Here is a 26,718-nt window from a genome sequence, read left to right as displayed (position 1 = left end):
CAGTTTGACTGTGAGTGTTAAAGGCACAGTAAGCCTCCCGTAAACCATCACAGAGCTCCCCGAGCGTCTACATACAGTACAAGCATACTTCCATTTGAACGCTCACCGAACGGGAACATCCTGGCTGCTTTCTGTCGAGCGTGAGAAATTTTCAAAGAATTTATTTTCGTGGACTTGGTCCTCTACAACAATGGCGCCTCGTTTTGGTGCTGGACGGCTGTTATGATACCGGAAATCACGCCCGGACAGTAAGCCTCCCGTAAACCATCACAGATACTGTCAGGCTTTTACACACAGTACAAACACCCTTCCGTTTGAACGCTCACCAAACGGGAACATCCTAGGTGCCCTACGTAAAGAGCGAGCAATTTTTAAAGACTTAATTTTGCAGATTGTCTCGAACACTTTTTGGACCCATCCTGAACTCAGGTCAAACATGAGTTACTTCCCTTACTTCCCTTCGGGTCTCATTCTATCGATGTAAACTGGCGATAGCCGTGAATCGATGATTATCAAAATGTTTTTGGACCGTGGTGCGTTTTTGCGCTGGACCTAACTTTTAAAATCTAAATTATAATAAATTGACAGCTTGTTACACAAACATTCTTTAATCATAAAAGAATTCTTTTTTCATCAAGACAAGATCAGTACAATTCGAAGTTGTGAAAGTTTGAAATTTAAAAGAAAAGCCCGGAAGCAGGGTCACGCAAGGGTCGTAGCAGACGACGGTTTATGCATATCGCCGTTCCTCTCAACAGTCAAAAGCCATCGCTAGAGTTCTTGTGAACCACAGCCGTTTGTTTTGTGCATAAAAACGTGCTATTGTAGATAAGCTCACATCGAGTCGCATTCAAATGACTAACTGACGACTACATTGTGAAAAAGGGAAACTGGATCACACGGGTTCACGATGGCTCAGGGGTAAGATAAACCACGCAAAAATAAATTCTTTGAAAATTGTTCGCTCTTTACGGAGGGCACCTAGGATGTTCTCAATCGGTGAGTGTTTAAAGGAAAGGGTGTTTGTACTGTGTGTAAAAGCCTGACCGTATCTGTGATGGTTTACGGGAGGCTTACTGTGCCTTTAACTTTGTGATTTTTAAAGCATTCCTGTTCATTTTTTGAAAATGCATGTTCTGTGAAGCATTCCTTGTTATTTTCAAAATCGGTGTTCTCTAAATTGAGCGCCTCTTTTTTTGTCTTGTATGCAATGGTTATGATGCCTATATGTTTGTGCACATATTACGCCCGACATCGATGGCTTGTATTAACACGTCAGTGTTCTGTCATGGCTTTTGAACCAAGAGTGTTGACCATGAGTAGATCTGTTTCGTGGGATTAATACTGAAACAGTTCACGTGGCGTTCCTTTTAATGTGAAAATGTGCTTTTTCTCTCCTGCAAACAGATGTGATCACAAGGATATTTTGAAGTTGTTTTTGCATTGTCAGATCAGTTGGCATTAAGTTTGCTTATTTAATTAGTATTAAGTTTGTTTATTACGTAAGTATGATGGCAAAACATTCAACTGAATTATGCATTTGCTCAAGCTAGGCATTCATGTGTTATCAAAGAAGACATTACGTAATATTATTGCGGAAGTATGATGCCAAAGCATTCAACTTGTTGTCGTTGTTCTTGTTTTCATTTGTTTAAATATTGTCACGATCGGGTGACAGAGACCAAGAAAGTGTCACTCAGTGGAGTGCCTGTTCTTGGTCGATTATGATAGAAAGCGCCTGTACGTGATATTGGGCTACAGCAGAGTTTGCTGACAGTGCTCAATCAGCACGGATGTTTTGTAGCGCACGAGTTTCACAGTGGGTTTTTTTGCTGTCATAGGGCTGACGGTTTTTCGCTGACAGCGCGCACGGGATTTTCAGGGATTGAGTTTCTCGTGCCTTTTTTCTGCTTGGGGAGGCAAAATTGTGTATAGCTGGACTGGTTTTGTGACAAGGTCAGTCACGTGTATTTGGCTAGGTTGTCTGACAGAGACACGAGTACGGGACACTTGACACCCAGCGGCAGAAGGGGAAGGATCTAATACAGTTTCTAGAGTATGATGGTTTTTCACCGAATATTATATTCGGCACTCTAGGGGAACTTCCACTGCCACATGTTTTGCTGAGGACAAGTCGTCAACATTCCTTCGTCGGCGATGGCTTTCGCATAAGGATTCGACAAGGGGTTCTGGAGGTTTTTGGTCACTGTTGACGAACAGAGACTGTTCCAGGGAGGAGGCGGACTTTGCTTCCATTGAGAGTACAATCATAGGCTTTTGAGGTAATAAATCATTATTTAACGCTGTTGATGAGTCTGTGTTGTGGAATGAAATACTCTCTGTTGTTCTTTCCAGGTTAGCGCATAATTTACTCTCTGTGACGCTAAAATACTAATCTGTATATGGTTTTTGCAGATAGGGAGAGAAGGACGGAAAATGACTGTTTTGTTGTTGTAAAAAGTCCGTTTTGTGCAGGCCCACGTGCTCGATGAGATATTTAAAGATGACATGTTTTAAGGTGGTGGGTGAGGGGTAGCTGACATGTTTAGTGCACCGATGCTTTCTGTTTGCAGCCTTCGTTCGTTCGTTCGTTCGATCCGATTCGTTCGTTTCGAGTTCCTGTAACATCTGCACGGCTGACTTTGGCGGGACCTGTTGAAGCTACGCTAACCAGGAGACCGGCTAACCAGGAGACCGGCTAACCAGCGGACCGGCTAACCAGCGAACCGGCTAACCAGCGGACCGGCTAACCAGCGAACCGACTAACCAGCATACCGGCTAAGCAGCAGCAGCAGAGATAAAGCTAAGTGCACCATGTCGTACGCACCCCGTTGACCACCGTTGTCTTTTCGTATCTATGATTTCATTGGAGTAGTGACAACGTGGGGTGTGGACACCTGCACGAACTAGAGCTTTTCGAACAGAACATTCTCATTTAACTATATTTACACGGGTTCAGCGTGTTCCTATAATTTTCTACATACTACTGGCATTTTGTCAGTGAACACTGGTTTTTTACGTGTTGAGAACGTAAAAGGAACATATTTTGAGTGAAGGCTCGAGGGAGGTGGAGAGTTTATACATAAACAGGCGTCTGAAACTTATACTTTTGTTGACTCTATTTAATTGTATGCCTGCGAGAGTGGATCGTGGTGTGGTTAGTTAATTAGTAGTAATTAACCGGTTCATAATCACCTTGAGTGATATATTGAAACGTGACACATGGGGGCCAAGCCGGGATTTACTCAGTTAATTTCCAACTGATAAAGACCCACCAATTAAGGATAACTAAGAGCAGATAATCTCGTCAGTGCTCGACTTATTTTCTGCTTGGTGCTACCCTTTTTTGTATAGTTTTGATCATATACCACACCTTAAGCGATTCACATCTTGCAGGAAATGTAAATTGTAATTTGTGAGTTATTGTATGCGCTAACTGTGATTATTTCCCTTTCCTTTGTTTGTGAATCTTTGTTGTTGTACGTTCAGAGTTTTCCGTTGCAGAGAGCTGAGCAGGGTTAGCGGATTTGTTATTCGTTTTACTCAGTTTTCTCTACATTGTTGTTTCGCATTCTGTAACAGGTTACATTTCTACCGTCTTGTTTTACTTGGATTTTTCTCCATATTTTGACTTTGTTGGAATTTTGGGGGGGAAGGGTCCGAGGACTTCTGTCCTAACCAAGGCTGTGGGAGACACTCTGTTTCACCGCAAAAAGCAGCCGATAAAGTAGGCCACGGCTGTGGGAAACACTTTGTTTCACCGCAAAAAGCAGCCATAAAGTAGGCTACGCGTTTTGTTCTACACCGTTTGGATTTTTCTTCTGCATTTTCCGGTTGCTGGATTTTTGTATCCACCGCTTTCGTCACCGCGTGTTCTAGCTATAGCTGCGTTAGACTTACTTTGGTAATAAAGCTTTGCTAAAACTAACCATGGCTACAGGGGGATCTCCTACGAAGAGATTAACTTTTGAGACTCCTGGTAGCGAGGAACAGACAGAGCGAGACGCACGCGTTAGAGCGCGTAGTTTGCTTAAACGCAAGGAGCTGGAACGTAGGGAAGACATAGAGCGACAGACGAGAAAAGAAGAGCTTGACAGACAAGAACGACAGGCCGAACGTGACCGACAGGACAAGAAAGAGAAAGACGAACGAGACAGACAGGAAAGGAAAGACGAACGAGACAGACAGGAAAGAGAACGGAAAGACGATCTTGACAGACAAGAAAGGGAACGACAGGCCGAACGACAGGCCGAACGTGACAGACAGGACAAACAGGCCGAACGCGATCACCAGCTAGAACTAGCTAGGCTACAGGCCGAGAAAGGTACGCTTACTCAGGCTAGCGCGCCGACATTTGTTGCCGACCGTACGAGACTGCCGACGTTCGACGATGACAAGGACGAGCTCGACGACTTTTTACGCCGGTTTGAGCGCATTGCATCTGACCAGAAGTGGGAAGAGGCCACGTGGGCTAGCCGCCTTAGCACCTGCTTAAAAGGACGCGCATTGCAGCTCTACAACGCTTTGGAGGACGACGAGGCGAGAAACTATCAGGCACTAAAGAAGGCGTTACTCCAGCGCTTCAACCTGACTGCGGAAGCCTACAGACGACGTCTGCGTAACAGCAAGAGACTGAGCGGCGAGCTGAGCCATCAGTTTGTGGCACGCCTTAATCTCTACCTGCGGCGCTGGGTGGAGATGGCCGAGAAGAACTGGACCGTCGACGACCTTGCCGACCTCATAGTCATGGAACAACTGATGTCCAGCCTGCGACCTGAGGTGGTGACCTTCGTGCAGGAGCACCAGCCAAAGACTACTCAGGAGGCAGCCGACTGGATCAGAGTACACGAGGACGCCCAGGCGATCTCCGGCAAATCTTCAGGCTCACGGCCAGGAAAATCGGGAAATTCGGGTTCTTCAGGACCCAAGGACGGGAAGGACGATCAGGGACACAAGGGATCGAGTTCCAGATCTGACATCCAGTGTTACTACTGCAACAAGCGGGGCCACGTGAAGAAGGACTGCCACAGGAGACAGGCTGACCAGAAGGGCGTACACTTTGTTGGCAGTGAGGAGCTAAGGGACGTCACGAGCTCATGCACAATTCCACAACTCTGCGTTCCGTGCTCCAGGAAGCATTTCCAGCCCCACTGCAACGTCTACGTTAACGGAGTGAAGGGCGAAGGTCTGCGGGACACAGGGGCAGACATGATAGTGGTTCGGGCGAGTCTAGTTCCAGCTATGGCCTACACAGGAGACAGCATCAGGGTGAGAATGGCCGAGGCATCTCACGCTTACGATTTGAACACGGCAGTGATCAAGGTCGTAACCCCGTTGTTCACGGGGACCATTGTGGCCGTCGTCATGGACGATCCTCCATGCGACCTGCTCATTGGAAACCGGGTTCAGTTTGTGGACGGCGTCACCAGGGAGGTTCCCGTTTATCGGTCTCCCGACGTCATTTCAGTGCTCACGCGGGCACAGGCGGAGCGAGAGGACAAACCTCTCAAACCCCTACCTGCTGCACGAGCTGCCCTGGGGAACGTGACCCCCGCGCTTCTCGCGAAGGCTCAGGATTCTGACCCGACCTTAGCTACTCCTCGGGAGCACGCGAAGTCGGGGAAGGTGAAGCTGAGCGGGAAGCATGGGAGGTCAAGGTTCCTCAGGGACAAGAAGTTGCTCTACCGTGAGTTCAGCAACAAGGAAGGTGCATTCAAACAGGTTGTCGTGCCTCGCGAGTTTCGCGAGGGTGTCATGGCAACGGCACACGACTCGATTCTGGGAGGTCATCTTGGTACCAAGAAGACCACGGATCGTGTCTGGCGCCACTTTTACTGGCCAGGCATCTGCACGGATGTCCGACGTTTCTGTGCGTCCTGCGATAAGTGCCAGAAGGTGGTTGCCAAAGGAAGGGTGAGGAAGGTCCCCTTAGAGAAGATGCCGCTCATCGACGAACCCTTTCGTCGGGTGGCAGTGGACATCATCGGGCCCATCTTGCCTGCGTCTGAGGACGGAAACAGATACATTTTGACCATGGTGGACTACGCTACTCGATACCCAGAGGCGATCCCTCTGAAATCGATTGAAGCCACGAGAGTAGCTGAGGCTCTGGTTACTATGTGGTCCCGGCTGGGAATTCCATCAGAGGTACTCACCGACAGAGGCACGCAGTTCACGGGAGGAGTGATGGCGGAGGCAGCACGACTGCTATCACTGGAGCAGCACTTCACCACTCCTTACCATGCTCAGTGCAACGGACTGGTGGAGAGGTTCAATGGCACCTTGAAGACCATGCTGAGGAAACTAGCTCAGGAGAAACCACGCACGTGGGACAGGTACATCCCAGCATTGCTTTTTGCATACCGCGAGGTTCCTCAGGAGAGCTTGGGCTTTTCCCCATTCGAGTTGTTGTACGGCAGACAGGTACGCGGTCCCATGGCTATTCTGCGTCAGGCTTGGACGGACGAAGAAGCTGACGAGGAGGTGCAGACGACAGCGACCTACATAGTAGAACTCAGGAACAGGATTGAAGAGACCTGCAAACTGGCTCAAGAGAACCTGGGAAGAGCAGCACAGCGTTATGCGCGAGGATTCGACCGCAAGGCACGGCCGCGCAGCTTCAAGATTGGAGAACGGGTGTTGCTACTTCTACCTGTCAAACACAACAAGCTACAACTGCAGTGGCAAGGACCTTTTGAGGTGACAGCGAAAGTGGGCCAGAACGACTACAGGATCATGATGCACGGGAAAGCACGCCTGTACCACGCCAACCTGCTGCGCGCCTACATAGAGAGGACTGCCTACGGGGAGAAGAACAAAGACAAGAAGACAGAGAAGGTTGCAGTTATCAGGGGTGAAACGAGGGGTTGCTCGTTCTTGAGGACGACCTTTCTGTCTGGAAACAGACCATCAACCTCTGCAATATCTTCAGGTTGCAAGGTTGGCAAACGCCAGACTTATGCGCTGGGCGTTGATTCTCCAACCGTACCAATTCACGGTACGCGTCATTCCGGGCGCCAACAATGTTGGAGCTGACTTTCTCTCTCGGGCTGTAGAGGAGAACATGACTGTGAGCGAAACCGAGGTTTCGTCTTGAAGAGGGGAGGTGTGTCACGATCGGGTGACAGAGACCAAGAAAGTGTCACTCAGTGGAGTGCCTGTTCTTGGTCGATTATGATAGAAAGCGCCTGTACGTGATATTGGGCTACAGCAGAGTTTGCTGACAGTGCTCAATCAGCACGGATGTTTTGTAGCGCACGAGTTTCACAGTGGGTTTTTTTGCTGTCATAGGGCTGACGGTTTTTCGCTGACAGCGCACACGGGATTTTCAGGGATTGAGTTTCTCGTGCCTTTTTTCTGCTTGGGGAGGCAGAATTGTGTATAGCTGGACTGGTTTTGTGACAAGGTCAGTCACGTGTATTTGGCTAGGTTGTCTGACAGAGACACGAGTACGGGACACTTGACACCCAGCGGCAGAAGGGGAAGGATCTAATACAGTTTCTAGAGTATGATGGTTTTTCACCGAATATTATATTCGGCACTCTAGGGGAACTTCCACTGCCACATGTTTTGCTGAGGACAAGTCGTCAACATTCCTTCGTCGGCGATGGCTTTCGCATAAGGATTCGACAAGGGGTTCTGGAGGTTTTTGGTCACTGTTGACGAACAGAGACTGTTCCAGGGAGGAGGCGGACTTTGCTTCCATTGAGAGTACAATCATAGGCTTTTGAGGTAATAAATCATTATTTAACGCTGTTGATGAGTCTGTGTTGTGGAATGAAATACTCTCTGTTGTTCTTTCCAGGTTAGCGCATAATTTACTCTCTGTGACGCTAAAATACTAATCTGTATATGGTTTTTGCAGATAGGGAGAGAAGGACGGAAAATGACTGTTTTGTTGTTGTAAAAAGTCCGTTTTGTGCAGGCCCACGTGCTCGATGAGATATTTAAAGATGACATGTTTTAAGGTGGTGGGTGAGGGGTAGCTGACATGTTTAGTGCACCGATGCTTTCTGTTTGCAGCCTTCCTTCGTTTCGTTCGTTCGATCCGATTCGTTCGTTTCGAGTTCCTGTAACATCTGCACGGCTGACTTTGGCGGGACCTGTCGAAGCTACGCTAACCAGGAGACCGGCTAACCAGGAGACCGGCTAACCAGCGGACCGGCTAACCAGCGAACCGGCTAACCAGCGAACCGACTAACCAGCATACCGGCTAAGCAGCAGCAGCAGAGATAAAGCTAAGTGCACCATGTCGTACGCACCCCGTTGACCACCGTTGTCTTTTCGTATCTATGATTTCATTGGAGTAGTGACAACGTGGGGTGTGGACACCTGCACGAACTAGAGCTTTTCGAACAGAACATTCTCATTTAACTATATTTACACGGGTTCAGCGTGTTCCTATAATTTTCTACATACTACTGGCATTTTGTCAGTGAACACTGGTTTTTTACGTGTTGAGAACGTAAAAGGAACATATTTTGAGTGAAGGCTCGAGGGAGGTGGAGAGTTTATACATAAACAGGCGTCTGAAACTTATACTTTTGTTGACTCTATTTAATTGTATGCCTGCGAGAGTGGATCGTGGTGTGGTTAGTTAATTAGTAGTAATTAACCGGTTCATAATCACCTTGAGTGATATATTGAAACGTGACAAATATCATGCATTTACAATATCGTCCGCCACATTACTCGTTTGTTTCTAAGAGCACATTTATAAGTTTATCTTGTTGTGCTCCTTTATTATAACATTCAATTATGGCTTTGTATCTATGCAACTGAATAAAAAGTGTTTAAACCAAAGCATTCAACTGAATTACGCATGTACTCAAGCTAAGCATTCTGTGTTATCTAAGAAGACATTATCAGTTGCAGATTTCCATCAATAATGTGTTTGAACAGCAGATATTATCCAGTTTTGATGCGAGGCAGTGTCATAGAACCAGTTTTCTTGCTTCGGTATGTTATACAAAAACCATCTGTATCATGCTGCTGTCTTTTTACATTAATCTGGTATTCAGTGTAGGTAGTGCCTTATTCTAGGCTTGGTGTACTCGTGAATGAACAGGTGCATGCATGCAAACTCTCTCTCTCAAACACACACACACACACACACACACACACACACATACACACACACACACACACACACACACACACACACACACACACACACACACAGAGAAATAAAATAATAATTCAATCTCCTTTTGTTTTGACATTTTGTCAATCTTGTTTATTGCATTTGCAACATCAATAAATTGCAATTATGCTGAACTTCAAATATTTCTTCTTGTTCTCTTGTTTGTATTAATCAACATCTTTCATTGCATAATCAATACAATCTACATGTTTTTTGATGACACTGAACTCTAAAATGCATAGTTCAAGGAAACTGTTTTCCATGGGGGAAAAAGTTGATTGGAATTCCTACTTTAAAGATTTAGCTCACAGCCACTGTTTCAGTTAATTCTGCTCATGGTATCTCTGTTGACACTTTGCTGTGATTTCTAAGCTCCACAATGCATGGCATAAAATTATTTTCACATTCAAAACAGCATTGGTTCAACTTGTCTTGTCAGCCGTTAATATCTCAAAAATTGCACAAATCATAACCAAAAAAGGCAGCTTGAGTGCTAATGACAATATCGAACAACAAAGGGGAGTACAACAAAGGGGAGTGGGCGCTCTGAATACAGACAACAGAAATATAGCTAAATGTAGTCTGTGTGTGCACATGCTACTTTAGATCTACCTTCTTTCCAGCCTTTTTTGTGAGAACGGTCTTTCCGGCTGTGATTCTAACCCTCCACTCACAACGGTCCGTGCAAAAGAGAACAGTGAATGAGCTTCGGAAGAGTTGCGTTGACTACTGGGAGATTTCTGTCTGCCTGAATGTGGTTGAACTTTTGTCTTTTGTTTTGAACGACCAGAGCCACGAGGATACAGATCCGGAAAACTGTGGCTGCACCTTTGTAGAGCCTGATTGTCCAAGTCCTTTGTCAGAGCGAGACTTCACTTCTTCCGGCAGAAGTTTGATCAGCTTTATTTACTTTGCTACTGCGACCGTGCTGTTTGGTGTGCATGTCATCTGGTCAGTTGAACTTCATCTTCTTGGCACGTGGTTCATCATTTCGTTCTGAGTCCGAGTCAGAGTCAGAGTCGAATTTCTTTCCGCTCAAGTGAGACCAACCTGCTGACAAAGAATGTGTTCTATTGAAATGTTACACATATATATATATAAAAGCATATACGCACACATGAATGCACACATACACAGCACCGCTACCATCCCAAACCAACCACAAACAACTTGCTTTTACAAGGCATTAACCTTTTAAAGCACAATTATTTTTTAACACAGAAAACTTTCTGTTTTACAATCACTAAACTCCAAATACCCCTGTTTACTTTTATAAGAAGAAGTATCCACGCCTGAACTACTAAAGAATACTACACAGGTGAAATATTTGTAGGAAGCAAGGACTACTAGTAGTAGTAGTAGTAGTACCGTAAAATCCCTAGCAAACGCCCAGTATCTAGCAAACGCCCACCCCCCACTTTTGGCCAAAAGTTGTGCAGAGGGGTCAATACCTAGCAAACGCCCACCCCGGTTTAAAGAAAACAAGTTTTAGGACAGTCGGCCTCCTATATCTACGACTGGTGCACACTGTTCGATGGTTCTCCTTTTTTGGGTGGGGGTAGGGGGGGGGGTAAAATTACGTCATGTCCCACAGTGAAGTCGTTCAGTGACGTTTTTTAATAAGTGTTTAAGGTATTAGAACACACCTGACAGTACGCTGGAGTAGCCTCCCTTCCCGGATTTAGAACGCGTTTCGTGTCGTAACAGATTATCCACTTATTAGCCATATCCGTATGCAAAATAATGAAATAAACATTAGGAAATGTCAGAAGTTTACAACTATCTACATTCTCTATCAGTGCAATAAAAAACAATCGTTAGAACTTGCATTTACGACATGTCGTGCGTGAGAACGTGTCACTTGTAACGTTAGTGCATGTCTGTAACAAACCTCTCACACTGGATAATGTCAACAAAGACGGTATTGGAGTTTCTCTTGACTCTGGTTTATTCCATGACACAGCGTCGCCATGCTCCTCGCATGCGCCCCCTATGCATGACGGTCACACAACGTCTTATTAGCCAAAACCAAGCCAATATCGTATCATCTCCCTTTCCTTAAACAACGAATTTGAATAAACAAAATGAAAGAACATTGAACACTGAATTGAATAAGAAATGACTAAAACAGTAGGCATCCACCTCTTACTTAAGTATGAACAGTTACGAAATAAACATTTACTCCATTTGATTACATTCAGACTTTCGGTGCCGATTGTCCTTCATTGTCTCTTCACAGAGGCACAACCCCCTCCATCTCTTCAATTGTTCAAGTTTCAGAATGTAACAAGCAAAGTTCACCTCCCTGTGCTTAACTTTAATACTTCCTGTTTTAATTGTTCAACTAACACAATTCTCACACTCAATCCTTTTTTTTACTTCATACATCCTTCAATAAGTAACATTCAAACATAAAAACTTAAACTCGATGATGGTTTGTCTGTTTTAAGTGGTGTACTCTTGCAGGTAGCTTGGTTTCTTGATCACCCTACCTCTGGATGTGCATGTTTGGGTGGCTGCACAGTCAGTCTGTGGTGTTTGTGTCTTTGTACATGTGGCTGCTTTGTTCTGTATATTAAGTTTGATACATGTGGACTTCTTCGGAGACTGAACATGAGTTTCTGTATTCCGAGTGTCTACTCTTGTGTTTATATCATGGGTTGGCACCTGAGTGTCTGTATTTTCTTCAGGAATGTTGAACTCATGTGTTTTTCCTGTTTGTTTTTCCTGCTCTCTGTACTGTCTATGTCTGTTGCACAGAGATTGTGATTGTCTGTCCATTTGGTCTCTGTCCATTGTGCTGTATTCAGCATCAGTGTGTACACATCTTGGTTGTACATGTACTGTGAACTTGTGTGATGCCTGTCTCAGATCTTTTCTGTTTCTCCTGTATTCTTTGCCATCAGCCGTCCTGATTTTGTATGATCTGACATCAACTTGACTGTCTACTGTTGCTTTTATCCACCGATTTGTTCTTGGAGCTTTGAACCTAACTTCCTGGCCTGGCTTTAGATCACTCAGCTCTGTGGAGCTTCTGTTGTAGTACTGTTGTTGTGTGAACTTTTTCTGTTCTAGTTTTTGTTTCACCCCTGTGCATGTTTTTGGCTTCAGCAGTGTTTTAGCTGTCGGCAACAGCGTTCTCGTTCTGCGGCCAAATAGTCTCTGTGATGGAGATGTTTGCATTTTCTCTGATGGTATGTTTCTAAGTTCCAGCAGTGCTAAGTATGCATCTGACTGATCTTCAGCACACTTTTTCATGAGATCTTTGACTGTTTTGACAGTGTTTTCAGCTTTACCGTTTGACTGTGGGTAACCTGGAGAACTCGTGACATGTTCAAATCCCCACTGATTAGCAAATGTCCTGAACTCTGAACCCTGGAAAGGCGGTCCATTGTCAGAAACAAGCCGCTCTGGTATGCCATGCCTGGCAAAGTGTGCTTTCAGCTTGTAAATCACCTCCTTGCCCGTCTTCTTGTCAAGACGATCAACTTCAAAGAAGTCAGAGTAGTAGTCTACTACCACAAGATAGTCATTTCCCCTGCATTCCATGAGATCAGTAGCCACATATTGCCATGGGCGTTCTGGAATGGGATGACTGATGCTTGGTTCCTTGGGCTGCGCCTTTTGGAACGTTTGACACGGTTCACACTGTGAGAGAAACCGTTCCATGTCCTTCGCCATGTTGACCCAATACACCACCTCTCGAGCTCTCCTCAAACAACCTTGTAGGCCTGTATGACTCTTATGAAGCAACTGCATGATTCTCTGCTTCATGCCCTCAGGAACAACAATCCTTTCAGCTTTGAATACGAGGCCGTTCTGAACTGACAACTCCTCTCGGAAGGGAAAATACACCTGTAGCCTCAATGGAACACTCCTTTTGTCCTCTGGCCATCCCCCTTGTATCACTCTCTTGAGATGACACAGATTTTCATCTTCTGTTGTCATCTTCTGAAGTTCCTGCAATGTTGACTCACACACTGAAATGTATGAAGCCATCTGAATGTCTTCCACCTCTTTTTCAAGGTCTGTTTGAAAAATTGCCTCCTTTTCCACCTTGCCTTTGCCCCCACTGGACTTGTGAACCGCCCTACTGAGGGCATCAGCTAACCACATCTCTGAGCCCTTCTTGTAGACTACCGTGTAGTCAAACCTTTGAGTTCTCATCAGCATGCGTTGCAGCCGCTTCGGCGCGCTCAGCAGACTTTTCTGGTGTATCGGAATCAATGGTTTGTGGTCTGACTCGACCTCCACCTGTCGTCCAAAACAATAGCGTTCGAAACGCTCCAAACCAAACACTATCGCCAACATCTCCTTTTCAATCTGCGCATAGTGTCGTTCTGTTTCAGTCAACGCTCGTGACGCAAAATGTACCGGTTGACCATCGGTCATCAGGCAAGCACCAAGACCAAACTCTGAAGCATCACACTGAAGAGTCGTCTTCCCCTCAGAACTGAAATATCTGAGAACTGGTGGTTCAGACAGCATTGCTTTGATCTCGTCAAGTGCTTTGGTGTGGTCCTCATTCCATCTGAACAGGACGTTCTTTTTGACTAGTTCTCGCAATGGCGCGGCTTTCTCAGACAACTGCGGCGCAAACTTTTGCAGATAGCCAACCATACCCAACAGACGCTGAACATCAGCCTTGTCCTCGGGTTGTCGAAATGAGTTGATTGCATCAACTTTCTTCGGATCAACTTTCAACCCCTCTTTCGAGATCACGTGACCCAGGTACGATATCTCTGTCTTCTTCAATTCAACCTTCTGCTTGTTCAGCTTGACGTTCTTCTCACGACAACGCTGCAACAGACTTTGGACGTTTCGATCATGATCAACTGAGGCCTCTTCATCTGTATCACCCTTGCCCCAGACAATGATGTCATCATGTACGGCAAAAACTCCGGGCAAACCCTGAACTGCCTCGTCCATTCGACGTTGGAATTCTTCTGGCGCCACTGAAATTCCGAAAGGCATGCGCAGCCAACGAAATTTTCCTTCAGGTGTCTCAAACGTAGTGAGCAAACTGCTCTCTTCATCCAGGTGAACATGCCAAAACCCATTCCGTGCGTCAAAATGACTGAAATAACGCGCACCCTGAAGCTCACCAAGTACGTCGTCTATCGTTTTCATGGGGTAGTCATTGCGTTTGAGCGCTTTGTTCAATGGTTTTGGGTCAAGGCAGAGACGTACTGACCCATTGGGTTTCATGGTAACCACAACGCTACTAACCCAGTCTGTTGGACTGTGTACTGGGGTTATGACCCCTAGTGCTTGCAGCCTGTCCAGCTCTTTTTTGACTTTGTCGCGAATTGCGAGTGGCCATTTTCTGCATGGTAGTTTGACAGGTGGAACTGTGCTGTCTGTCTGTATGTGTAACACACCCTGAAGATCACCTAGCTCCCCTTCAAAAACGTCATCAAACTGCCCCAAAACTGACTGATCAACCACTGCAATGTTTTCTGTGACCACTTTAATCAGCTCCATTGCCTGCACTGCTCTGAATCCCAAAATTGGTTTGGATTCCCCTTGCACTACTTGGAATCTGACCTTGTACACTTGTTTGTTTTTGGGATTTGTTACCTTCATGATCTTTTCCCCCAGTGGCCTTACCTCCCGCTCATCATACATGCGCAGCTTTTTGTTTGACCTGTCAAGCGACTTGAGTGTTTTGTCCCCTGTGACCTTAGTGTATGTGCTTGTTGACATGCAGTTTGTGCTTGCACCACTGTCGAGCTGGAATGAAACTTCAACCTTGTTGATCATCATTTTGGCATGCACTGCATTCTCACTTCCACCCACATGCAACACATCAAGGTCAACATTATCATCACCATCATCACACAACACATCATCACAATCATGACATTGACAAGTGTTCATTTGTTTCTTTTCTGTCTTCAAACAGACAGTCGCAAAATGATTCGGACCCCCACACCGTCGACAGGTCTTCTTGTACGCCGGGCATTGTTCTTTCACCTGCGCATGCTTGCGCCCACAAAACTTACAGTCCACCTGTGTTGCACCTGCCTTTGGTGCCTTTCTGGTCGTCACACCTTTTCTTCCTGAAAAATCACACACTTTATGAACTTCCTCCCCAGTGGATGACATGTCCTTGGCTCGTGTTGATGTGATATCATACAAACGCACAATGTCAATGGCCTTCTGCAGGTCAAGATCCTTCTCCTCCAGAAGTTTCCTTCTGATTTCATCACTGCAGATGCCTGCCACCAGTCTGTCCCTGATGAGACGGTCCTCCATCTGCCCAAACCGACAATTCTTTGCCAAAGTACGAAGCACAGTCACATACGTGTTGACACTCTCATCTTCCTTTTGAGCTCTCTGGTTAAATTTGTAAGTCTCATAGGTTTCATTCGTCTGCACTACACAGAACTGCTCAAACTTCTCCAACACTTTCTCAATGTTATGCCTGTGCGTGGGATCGTCAAACTTCCATGTCTCTACCAACTCTGCCGCATCCTCACCTGCGACAGTGAGAAACACTGCCGTTTGAAACTCGGACTTTTCTTCACTCAACCGTGACGCAATCGAATAGTTCACCCACTGCCTTTTCCACTTCTTCCACTGGGACTCCAAATTGTCTTTCGCCGTGTGGAAATCTAAACTCCCCGGCGGTTTCAGTCCCGCTCCCGAAAACCGTTTATCACGAGTAAGCTCCCTTTGAGCTTGTTCGGCGTTTTCTACCATCTTTCACAAGTTTGAATACAGTTTTAAACACTAATGAAGAAGCTGACACCATGTAACGTTAGTGCATGTCTGTAACAAACCTCTCACACTGGATAATGTCAACAAAGACGGTATTGGAGTTTCTCTTGACTCTGGTTTATTCCATGACACAGCGTCGCCATGCTCCTCGCATGCGCCCCCTATGCATGACGGTCACACAACGTCTTATTAGCCAAAACCAAGCCAATATCGTATCATCACTGTAAACAAGCACTTCTTGCCTGGCTGAAGAACCATACGAGTCAATCTAAAACAGACAAGTAATGGAAAGCAGTCTGCGGATAAACATAACAAACTGCTGATGAAAAAGTGTGTTCGTCCCTGCTCTGGATAAAAGACATTGGACTGATGACAACGTGGCAGCGTTCACGCGAACAGATTTTTTTCAGATTATCGCTTCTACATTTTATTGCACGTACTTGGGGCAGATCAGAATTTCACACTGGAAGATGACAAATTGGTCTTGTGAGTTGAGAACCACATGTTCTTTGCCGACAGAAATCACGATGGGACAAGATGCAGATTGTGTTGAAGAGATGTTTGCAGATTATCGCATCTACATTTTATTGCTCAGATCAATGCACGAAGTTGGGGTAGATCTGAATTTCGCAATGCCGGAAGACGACAAATCGGTCTTTTGAGTTGAGAACCACATGTTCTTTGGCGGCAGAAATCACTATGGGACAAGATGAGGATTGTGTTGAGGAGGTTAATACTGACTGACTTTAGATGAAGAGTTCCTAGACCTGGTTTTTGTAGAGAGGCATCATGATGATATCCTGTGTTTTTTTTTAACGTTCTTGGTGACAACGCGCCAGAATCGCACGCAGATCGAACTCTCGAAGAAAACAAGTTTATCGCTGAACATCGGAAATGTGAAAGTATTACTCTTCCTGTCTGATCAGTCTCCCCGTTAAATCTACAGGCTACATTATTTATCAGGTAACTTACCAAACCGGAGTGTGTGTGTGTGTGTGTCAGTGTGTGTGTGTGTGTGTGTGTGTGTGTGCCGGATTACCATCATTAACGCACCCTTTTGGACTTTTCTACGTAACCTTACTATGCCTGCTGTGACATTCACGAGGATTATTGTGATTCTTGGACAATCGTGTGCCTGTGCTGGACTTGCAGGAAGACAAACGGCGTCGGAACGTATACGTGCTGCCAAGTGTGCATGCCCAGAGCGCAGTGTGAACCGAGAGTGAATGTGTCATTGTGTGGAAGTTTTGCTTGATTGATTTATTCATGATTTAATTTGCCTTTTGGTTCAATAGAAAAATCTGTGTACGTTATACTTTGTATTTTGTGGTGTGATTCGCCCGAGTGCGAGACCCCCATCCCCGAACGCCTCTGTGGGTAGAATTGTATAATTGTGTGAGTAACGTGAGTGTGTAGATGAGAATGTGTAGATGAGAATGTGAAAGTTGCTTTGGACCCAGACACACACAGCAGACTTCAACGCAACAGCTAAGTTTCAGCCTGACAAAGAAATTCGAGTGACACAGCTAAGGGCTGTACTTGTTATTTCTCTATTAAAACAAATGTTTCAAGATCTTTAGGCCAATAAAAAATAAATTGTCTGTTTCTAATAACATGGGTAAACAAAATAGGGTAGGTAGGTAGGGATTTTTAATTTTTTTTGCCAGGATAGAATTCTTCAAAATAACTAAATGACACAAAGAGACAAGACTCGCTATAGATAAATTTATGAGAAAAAAAAGTAAAAAATGTGACAAAGAATATAAAATGATTGTTTTACCTGGTCTGGAATCTTCAGTAGTAATTGCATAAAAAAAAGTCTGATATATATATATATATCAATTATCATGTTAACTTTTACTTAAATTGGGTGCGTTAAATCCTAGTCTGTTTGTTTTTAATGGACTAAGCAATCCTTGGACTGACAGAAAATATGTATTTTAAAAATGTCCAGTTGCAAATTACTTATTTTTCTAATTGGAAGAGAATATACACTCTTTTGTGTTCAAATGGGTAGGGGGCGGGGGTAGTAAAAGGATCACAGTTCAAGATTGTGCGCGACAAGAGGTGTGTTTCTTTTAACTGTGATGAAGAGCGACAACTCAACTTGGTATCTAACACTATTTCTGAACACTGTAACCACTGTAACCACTTTAGCACTTTTAATTTATTTTTTCTGTCTTCCAAACTTCTTCTTCTTCTCCTCCTCTTCTTCTTCGTTCATGGGCTTAGACTCCCACGTTCACTCATGTTTTTAGCACAAGTGGATTTTTACGTGTATGACCGTTTTTACCCCGCCATTTAGGCAGCCATACGCCGCTTTCGGAGGAATTCCAAACTTCTAATTCAGCTTCAAAAAATGAGAAAAAAAAGGTGGTTTTTTAATTCAACAGTTAAATCACTATGTTGGATATTCTATTTTGCTTCCCTATTTATCTTAAGTTTTTGATCATCTGATTACCTTCTTTCCTATTTGTAAGATAATATGCACTCTTTTCTGAAAAATAGGTAGGGGGTGGGGGTAGTAAAAGCATCAAAGTTCAAGATTTTGCGCGACAAGAGGTGTGTTTCTTTTAACTGTGATGAAGAGGGATAACTGAACTTGGTATCTAACACTATTTCTGAACACTGTAACCACATTAGCACTTTTATTTTTTTTTCTGTCTTCCAAGCTAATAAAATGAGTAAAAAAGTGTTTTTTTCTGAATTCAACAGTTAAATTACTATGTTGGATGTTCTATTTTGCTTCCCTATTTCTGTTCTGAAGTTTTTGATCATCTGACTACCTTGATTTTCTATTTGGAAGACAATATGCACTCTTTTCTGAAAAATGGGTAGGGGGTGGGGGAAGTAAAAGCATCACAGTTCAAGATTTTGCGCGACAAGAGGTGTGTTTCTTTTAACTGTGATGAAGAGGGATAACTAAACTTGGTATCTAACACTATTTCTGAACACTGTAACCACTTTAGCACTGTTAATTTATTTTTTTCTGTCATCCAAGTTTTGAATTCAGCTTACAAAATGAGTAAACAAGTGTGTTTTTTCTGAATTCAACAGTTAAATAACTCTGTTGGGTGTTCTTTTTTGCTTCCCTATTTCTGTTCTGAAGTTTTTGATCATCTGATTACCTTGCCTTTCTATTTGGAAGATAATATGCACTCTTTTCTGAAGAATGGGTAGGGGGTAGGGGTAGTAAAAGCATCACAGTTCAAGATTTTGCGCGACAAGAGGTGCGTTTCTTTTAACTGTGATGAAGAGGGATAACTGAACTTGGTATCTAACACTATTTCTGAACACTGTAACCACATTAGCACTTTTATTTTTTTTTCTGTCTTCCAAGCTAATAAAATGAGTAAAAAAGTGTTTTTTCTGAATTCAACAGTTAAATTACTATGTTGGATGTTCTATTTTGCTTCCCTATTTCTGTTCTGAAGTTTTTGATCATCTGACTACCTTGATTTTCTATTTGGAAGACAATATGCACTCTTTTCTGAAAAAATGGGTAGGGGGTGGGGGAAGTAAAAGCATCACAGTTCAAGATTTTGCGCGACAAGAGGTGTGTTTCTTTTAACTGTGATGAAGAGGGATAACTAAACTTGGTATCTAACACTATTTCTGAACACTGTAACCACTTTAGCACTGTTAATTTATTTTTTTCTGTCATCCAAGTTTTGAATTCAGCTTACAAAATGAGTAAACAAGTGTTTTTTTTTCTGAATTCAACAGTTAAATAACTCTGTTGGGTGTTCTTTTTTGCTTCCCTATTTCTGTTCTGAAGTTTTTGATCATCTGATTACCTTGCCTTTCTATTTGGAAGATAATATGCACTCTTTTCTGAAGAATGGGTAGGGGGTAGGGGTAGTAAAAGCATCACAGTTCAAGATTTTGCGCGACAAGAGGTGCGTTTCTTTTAACTGTGATGAAGAGGGATAACTCAACTTGGTATCTAACACTATTTCTGAACACTGTAACCACTTTAGCACTTTTAATTTATTTTTTTCTGTCATCCAAGCTTTAAATTCAGCTTATAAAATGAGTAAACAAGTGTTTTTTTCTGAATTCAACAGCTAAATCACTCTGTTGGGTGTTCTTTTTTGCTTCCCTATTTCTGTTCTGAAGTTTTTGATCATCTGATTACCTTGCCTTTCTATTTGGAAGATAATATGCACTCTTTTCTGAAGAATGGGTAGGGGGTAGGGGTAGTAAAAGCATCACAGTTCAAGATTTTGCGCGACAAGAGGTGTGTTTCTTTTAACTGTGATGAAGAGGGATAACTCAACTTGGTATCTAACACTAGTTCTGAACACTGTAACCAGTTTTGCACTTTTAATTTATTTATTTCTGTCTTCCAAGCTTTAAATTCAGCTAATAAAATGAGAAAAAAGTGTGTTTTTTCTGAATTCACCAGTTAAATCACTATGTTGCATGTTCTATTTTGCTTCCCTATTTTTGTTCTGAAGTTTTGATCATCTGACTACCTTGCTTGTCTATTTGGAAGATAATATGCACTCTTTTCTGAAAAATGAGTAGGGGGTGGGGGTAGTAAAAGCATCACAGTTCAAAATTTTGCGCGACAAGAGGTGTATTTCTCTTAAAATTTGTGAAGAGGGATAGCTCAACTTGTTATTTAACACTATTTCTGAACACTGTAACCACTTTAACACTTTTAATTTATGTTTGACTGTGTTCCATGCTTCAAATTGGGCTTCAAAAATGGATACATAAGGTTTTTTTTCCAAATTCACCTGTAAAATCACTATGTTTGATGTTCTATTTTGCTTCCCTATTTCTCTTCTTCAGTTTCTGATCATCCGATTGTTTTTTTGTTAACATATTCACAATACAATATCACAATTTCTTCAGTAGGGTTTGCGTGAAAAAATCTCATACCTATGCTCAAACTTCAGTCGCTATCTCAAAATTTTGCGCGACAAGCTCTATTCATTTTGTTTTTTCCTGATAAACAAAACACTGAACTAACATAAAAACAAACCTTTAAAACTGCCTAACCACTTTGAAATATGGCCTCAGGTGTGAACTCCAGCCTTAACACTTCTCTATGTTCAGCCATGCCGAAGCACAAATCCTTTACAGTGACATACGCTCGAACAAACTAAAAGCCTTTAAATATCTTGAAAACGAAGCTGCAGACAATGTTTCGGTATGTGCCCGCGAGTTTTCTTCCAGAAGAAGCTGAGAGTGGGAGACGACAGTGAAGACGATGATGTTGACTTCGAAGGACTATAATGAGCCCACGATCATCAACCCTACCAGATCTCCAAACAAGAGAAGAAACTGTGTTTGTGCTGACGTTAGTCCGAGAATGAGAAGAATCAAGACCACTTGTGTTCTTTTTTTTTTCTTCTTTTTTTCTAGCACAGATTTATTTGTGTAAACAAACGGTGTGTTTAATTTTCATTAAAATTGCATAAATCACATGGTTGTACCACTTTATTTCTCTCGTGAAAATGTGATGACACGTTATCTTGCAAAGGAGGGGTGGATACCTAGCAAACGCCCACCCCCCTACTTTTACCCGAAATCTGTGCGGAGGGGGGGGGGGGAGTTTGCTAGGGATTTTACGGTAGTAGTCCTTGGTAGGAAGCCAATTCAGCTCAGCGCATTCCCAAAACGTGTGCAAATACAATTTGACCTGGATATTCTCCTGGCTTACCGAAAAACAATATGTAACGGAACAAAAATATATACAGTGGAACCTGACCTGAAGACTACCTCCCGTTAACGACCACCTGCCCACCCAAAAAGGATACGCATCGAATTTTCCCCCATAAAATGTACCTTTCCATAGTGACCACTTATTTATAACGACCACTTTTGGTTGGTCCTTTGGATGGTCATTATATAGATAAGTTTCGCTGAATCTCCAAACGCTGTTGAAGACTTACCTTTCCACTTCCCAGTTTTCTGTCCCAAGATTGTTCCGCTGTATTTGACGATGAAGGGGTAAGAATGATACACGGACGAGTCCATTCTTTCCTCCGTGCATTCCTGTGGAAGAGACAAAATGAATCAGATGCTGAAATGGCTCATGATGGTGGGAGACTATGTCTGTGTGTGTGTTTGTGTCTGTGTGTGTGTGTGTTTGTGTCTGTGTGTGCGCGCGTGTGAATAGATAAAGCTTGTAACAAATACTAAATCTGTCCTTTTACTGCCGACAGTCTTGCCAGTTAGGAGAACACAGTGCTCTACTATCATAACTAAATAGCGGCCTAAACCAGTTCCCTTTTGTTACAAAAAACAACACACGCACACACAAACTGAACATCAATCCAGTGCATCACACTTGCAATGACAAAGATGTAACTCAATCACAACACTCACTCTCGGAAGCTATTCAAAGTAACCTGTGTACATTTAATTAGATCATCCTAAAAACAAGCACTCCGTGAGTTCTAAGGTAAGGCCGCCAACATTTGTATTTACTATCGCCTTCCATTGTCAGCGTGTTTTTTTTACGAGTTAGCTAGAGGCCAGGCACAGATGAGTATAAGTAGCCTACTAAAGCTAGATTGTTAGTTTGGATTTCAAGAATATTAAGAAGTGAACTTACGTGTACAAAATGTCCCTGTTTAGCGCAGTTGCAACAATAGACTCTTGAGTTCACAGATTTCTCCTTTTGCACCAACTTCTCTGAAGTTGTGACCTGAAAATTGAGAACAAACAACATTGATCAAACAAATCAAGAAGTCTCTTGACCCCCCTCTTACTAAATAAAACCTCTGATGCTAAAAGCAAAACAAAGTTCGAGTAGACATCATAATGCAAATAATGTAGCCATGTAAACATTCAGTCGCTTCTCCAGTACGTCTCTCAGAAACCGACAAAGAATTTGTGAGAAGTTTGTCTCGGTGACTTCGTCAATGCAGCAGAAACAAATTACTCGTAGGCTCTGCATGTATCATGGGTATTGTATGTCATCAAGAGAAAAATAGCAGAATTCCAATGATGCAAGAAACATTCCAATCATGTATAACCCGGAAAAACGCATATGTATGAAGTCTAAACTTATAACACTAAAAGCACGGGCAGCAATTATAATTTTTCTAGTTCACATTATTATAAATAGCTAATAAAAACACTTTAGGAAACAATCATCCCCCGAAAAAGGGAGAATGGCTGCCTGAATGGCCAAACAAAAAAGATCACACACGTAAAAACCCTCTCGCATAACATATGAATGTACGGGGGAGTTGCAACCCATGAATGCAGAACAAGTAGAAGACAACAACCAGACACAAACACGCAGCAACAGACACAAACATACCAACTGGCAAAGTCTGAGGCAGTAGACCATGTTCAGAAATAACAGGATTTCCAAGCGTTGTGGAAGACTTCCATTACAAATAATGCTACCACGCAGGAGGACTGCCTTTATAAGTTTTGCACAAGACAGTGTTTTAAAAACTTCATTAAATTTCAAAGAATAGATAAACAGAGGACTCTCTGTGATGGTTGATTTGGGTTATTTCCACAGAGTTATTCCCTTGTTTGTGTATGAGGTGAACGTTACTAGGGGACCAGACAGCGCTTCTTGACAACTGTGTTTCCAACACTCAAGAGAGGTAGGCCCCTGAAAGGCTTTGATTTAATTCACTGCCATACTTGTGGTGTGTTTTCGAGCAAATCGTGCTGTGCGCTTCCAACACTCGAGAGAAGTAGCGCCCTGAAGGGCATTCACTCACTTTGATTTCATTAATTACCATACTTGTGGTGCTTTTTCGAGCAGATCGTGCCGTGTGCGTCTAGCACAGTACAGTAGATTCCTCATTCTTCAGATTTGTCAAATTTGCCAGAAACTCCCTTCAAACAGTCTGACCAATACCATCCATTCAACACACCAGTGGGGACAAACAAACAAACTCACCGTGGCATGATACTGTCGCCAGTGGCGGTCTGGGCAGTGCTGAAATGAAGAAACATATTCAACAAGGTGAGTAAAAGTGTCAACATTTCAGGATGAATAAACTAGGGGGAGAAGCATTTAGAACATAAAACAAGGTTAGATTAGAGCTACATGTATTTCAATGTCCACACAGAAATAAATACTGTTGTACAACCAAGCTACAAAATATACATACTTCTTTTGCTGGCCCCTAGCCGATTGACATTTGGACCTATGCATTTTTTTTAATCCAGGTCCAACTGACCTACAGTGGAAACCCCCTTTTAAGACCCCCAAATTTAAGAATTCCTCCCTAATACAGTTTTAATTTAAGACCTTTTTTTCTTCTTAATTCTTTGTTCATAACCTCTGTAAATTAACCTCCATTTAAGACTCCCTCCTTTTCAAGACCTGATTTTTTCCCGATTTTTGGAGGTCTTAAAGTTTAACACTTAATTGTTCTCTCAGTCTGGGAACAACATTGCACTGTATTGAAAACTAAGCATACAAAATGATACATTCAGTGACAATTGACACTTGCCGGCACAACCCAAACCAAACCTTGACACATACCTCTCCGCTGTGTCCCCTCATTCTACAGCAAGCACACAAGTCACTGGGACCGTGCTGTTTGGTGTGGATGTCATCTGGTCGAGTGGAATTCATCTTCTTGGCACGTGATCTATAATCTGGTTCTGAGTCTGAGTCCGAGTCGAATTTCTTGTGGCGTCCGTTGAAGTGAGACCAACCTGCTGACAAAGAATGTGTTCTATTGAAATGTTACACACATATATAAAAGCATAATAATACGCACACATGAATGCACACATACACAGCAGCGCTACCATCACAAACCAACCACAAACAACTTGCTTTTACAAGGCATAAATGTTTAAACACAATTATTTTTAACACAGAAAACTCTTTATTACAATCCCAATCATGTATAACCCGGGAAAATTATCATAAATAACTAATATAAACACTTTAGGAAACAATCATCCCCCGAAAAGGGAGAATGGCTGCCTGAATGGCCTAACAAAAAAGATCACACACGTAAAAACCCTCTCGCATAAAATATGAAGAATATTAAATTATCTCAAGTGAATTTATACACCACTTTACAGTTCCAGCGCTTACATGGAATGAAGAAGAAAACCGGAAAAGGAGGAAAAACAAACACTCCAAAAAATGATCTGCGCATGCGTTCAAAACAACCAAAAAAATTAAGCAGAAGTGCAATGCCAATTAAGGCATTGCATACCCCCAGCGAAGGACAAATCCTCTCTCTCTCTCTCTCTCTCTCTCTCTCTCTCTCTCTCTCTCTCTCTCTCTCTCTCTCTCTCTCTCTCTCTCTCTCTCTCTCTCTCTCTCTCTCTCTCTCTCTCTCTCTCTGTAGCTTTGATAGACATTCAGCAAAAATTAAATACAGAAAAAATCACAAAGGGTCCATATTAGGTAGGAGCAAGGGCGCTTAATATGGACCAGTGAATCACTGTAATATAACCCTATATTTCAAAATAACATGCATGATACAACTTAGACTACAAGTCAGCGTAATTAAAATATGCTCTAGATTTATCTGTTTCGGGTTGATGAGAGCATTATTTGAAGCACACTAGGAAGCTAAAGAAGCTCATCAAAAACAGAGTGAAAATAAGTGAAATTATCAACTTCCACGAAAAGAAGACTTTTTGTTGCATTTTTTTTAAATCTCGAGGGCTAGTTATAGGTTATTTCCAGCAAGCTTCTAAAGAATTAATGAAAATAGCCTTTAGCTTTTATTTTCTTCGATTTGTTGAAGGTGGTCCATATTAGGGGACTCGCACATACTTTGAGTCTTTGCTATCATTTTTTGTTTGCAGTAGAAACTCGGGGTCAACACTGCTAAAATGTAACAAATACGGTTTTAGCTGTCATATATGGCAATTTTTGAGTGATAAAAGCTTTGGCTGTGGACAGAAACGAGTCCGTTTTAGGCGGCAAATTCAGAGTGAACGCTGCCAAAAGTGAAAAAAAGAGAAAAAGCCTAACGGTTTTAAGATTTCTGTTTCTGCAACTGTTTTGACACTGATGTGCAAGTTATCCAGAGAGGGTGAATACAGCGAATAAAACTTTTTTGAGCGCTCTAGCGCCGTTAGTTTGTCAGAACAGAAGGTGGTCCATATTAGGAGCCGGTCCATATTAGGAGCAATTCCCCTACACACACACACACACACACACACACACTATACTCATATGGCTCACCTTTGTAACTTCAGCAGGACCGACGACGCACTGCAGATTATACCAGCCCGCTACACGTTACAACAATGAAAGCGAATGAAGGTTCCAAACCGTCAGTTGACTTTTTATTTACACGACAGACTCCCTCTTCAGCGCAATGGCAACAAAACTATCAATCAAAATATCATCAGGCGAATAACGCTCCTCCCCATACCCATAACTACAGCAATCTGATTGGAGCTCTATACGAGGCCGCCTGTGATTGGCTCTGCTCTTCAGACACCGCTGTTCTCTAGCCGCGCTACGAAGACAACCTCGTATCACGGTCCGATGGACAAAAAGACAATACGCCTATCATAGCTTGTGGTCATCATAGCCTGTGGACCCAATCTTGTTCACGGTTATACCCGAAAGCTGACGCGCGTCAATGCACTCAGGTGTCAAGAGTGCTGTACTGAAACGCTTCGCAACTCCCCCAACACCTGTGAGCAATCTAGTGTCTGCCGTTTGCCTCGAAACATGCCAAAGCTGTCTGGTAAAATTTTGCACCTTCTTGTTATGACGCTATGGGCGAGGATTGACATTTCAGGACGCCGTTGTGTAATTGAGAGTATTTAGGCATGTATTCTCACGGTTCAATATCACATCTTGTTCTCATTAGCCTCGATACATGCCAAGTTGTTATTTTGCAGATAATTCACGTTGCTGTGGGCAAGACATTTGC

General features: G+C 43.1%; 2 protein-coding genes across 2 annotated transcripts in view; both read right to left on the bottom strand.

The window, feature by feature from the left end:
* LOC138958893 (uncharacterized) overlaps positions 1-26,718 on the bottom strand; it is a 205,020-nt gene that overhangs the window by 18,616 nt on the left and 159,686 nt on the right. The window lies entirely within an intron of this gene.
* LOC138956116 (zinc finger CCHC domain-containing protein 7-like) lies at positions 9,209-24,540 on the bottom strand. Its single transcript, XM_070327567.1, has 5 exons — positions 24,342-24,540; positions 23,751-23,789; positions 22,437-22,529; positions 21,772-21,874; positions 9,209-10,192 (listed from the first exon to the last, which is right to left on the bottom strand). The coding sequence occupies exons 1-5, from the start codon at positions 24,432-24,434 to the stop codon at positions 10,095-10,097; spliced, it is 426 nt and encodes a 141-aa protein (XP_070183668.1). The 5' UTR covers positions 24,435-24,540; the 3' UTR covers positions 9,209-10,094.

The sequence above is a fragment of the Littorina saxatilis genome, linkage group LG2, assembly GCF_037325665.1.
Source record: "Littorina saxatilis isolate snail1 linkage group LG2, US_GU_Lsax_2.0, whole genome shotgun sequence".
Classification (NCBI taxonomy): Eukaryota; Metazoa; Mollusca; class Gastropoda; order Littorinimorpha; family Littorinidae; genus Littorina; species Littorina saxatilis.
The sequence above is the reverse complement of the archived record's forward strand: the minus strand, read 5'-3'. Positions and strand labels throughout refer to the sequence as shown.

What these genes read in the sequence shown, in the direction of transcription:
- LOC138956116 (XM_070327567.1), bottom strand. Translation starts at nt 24,434, where the DNA reads ATGAATTCCACTCGACCAGATGACATCCACACCAAACAGCACGGTCCC. An exon ending in AACAGGGACATTTTGTACAC is followed by an intron (nt 21,875 to 22,436) that starts GTAAGTTCACTT and finishes TCTCTTCCACAG; the next exon opens with GAATGCACGGAGGAAAGAAT. An exon ending in GAAAACTGGGAAGTGGAAAG is followed by an intron (nt 10,193 to 21,771) that starts GTAAGTCTTCAA and finishes CTTTGTCAGCAG; the next exon opens with GTTGGTCTCACTTGAGCGGA.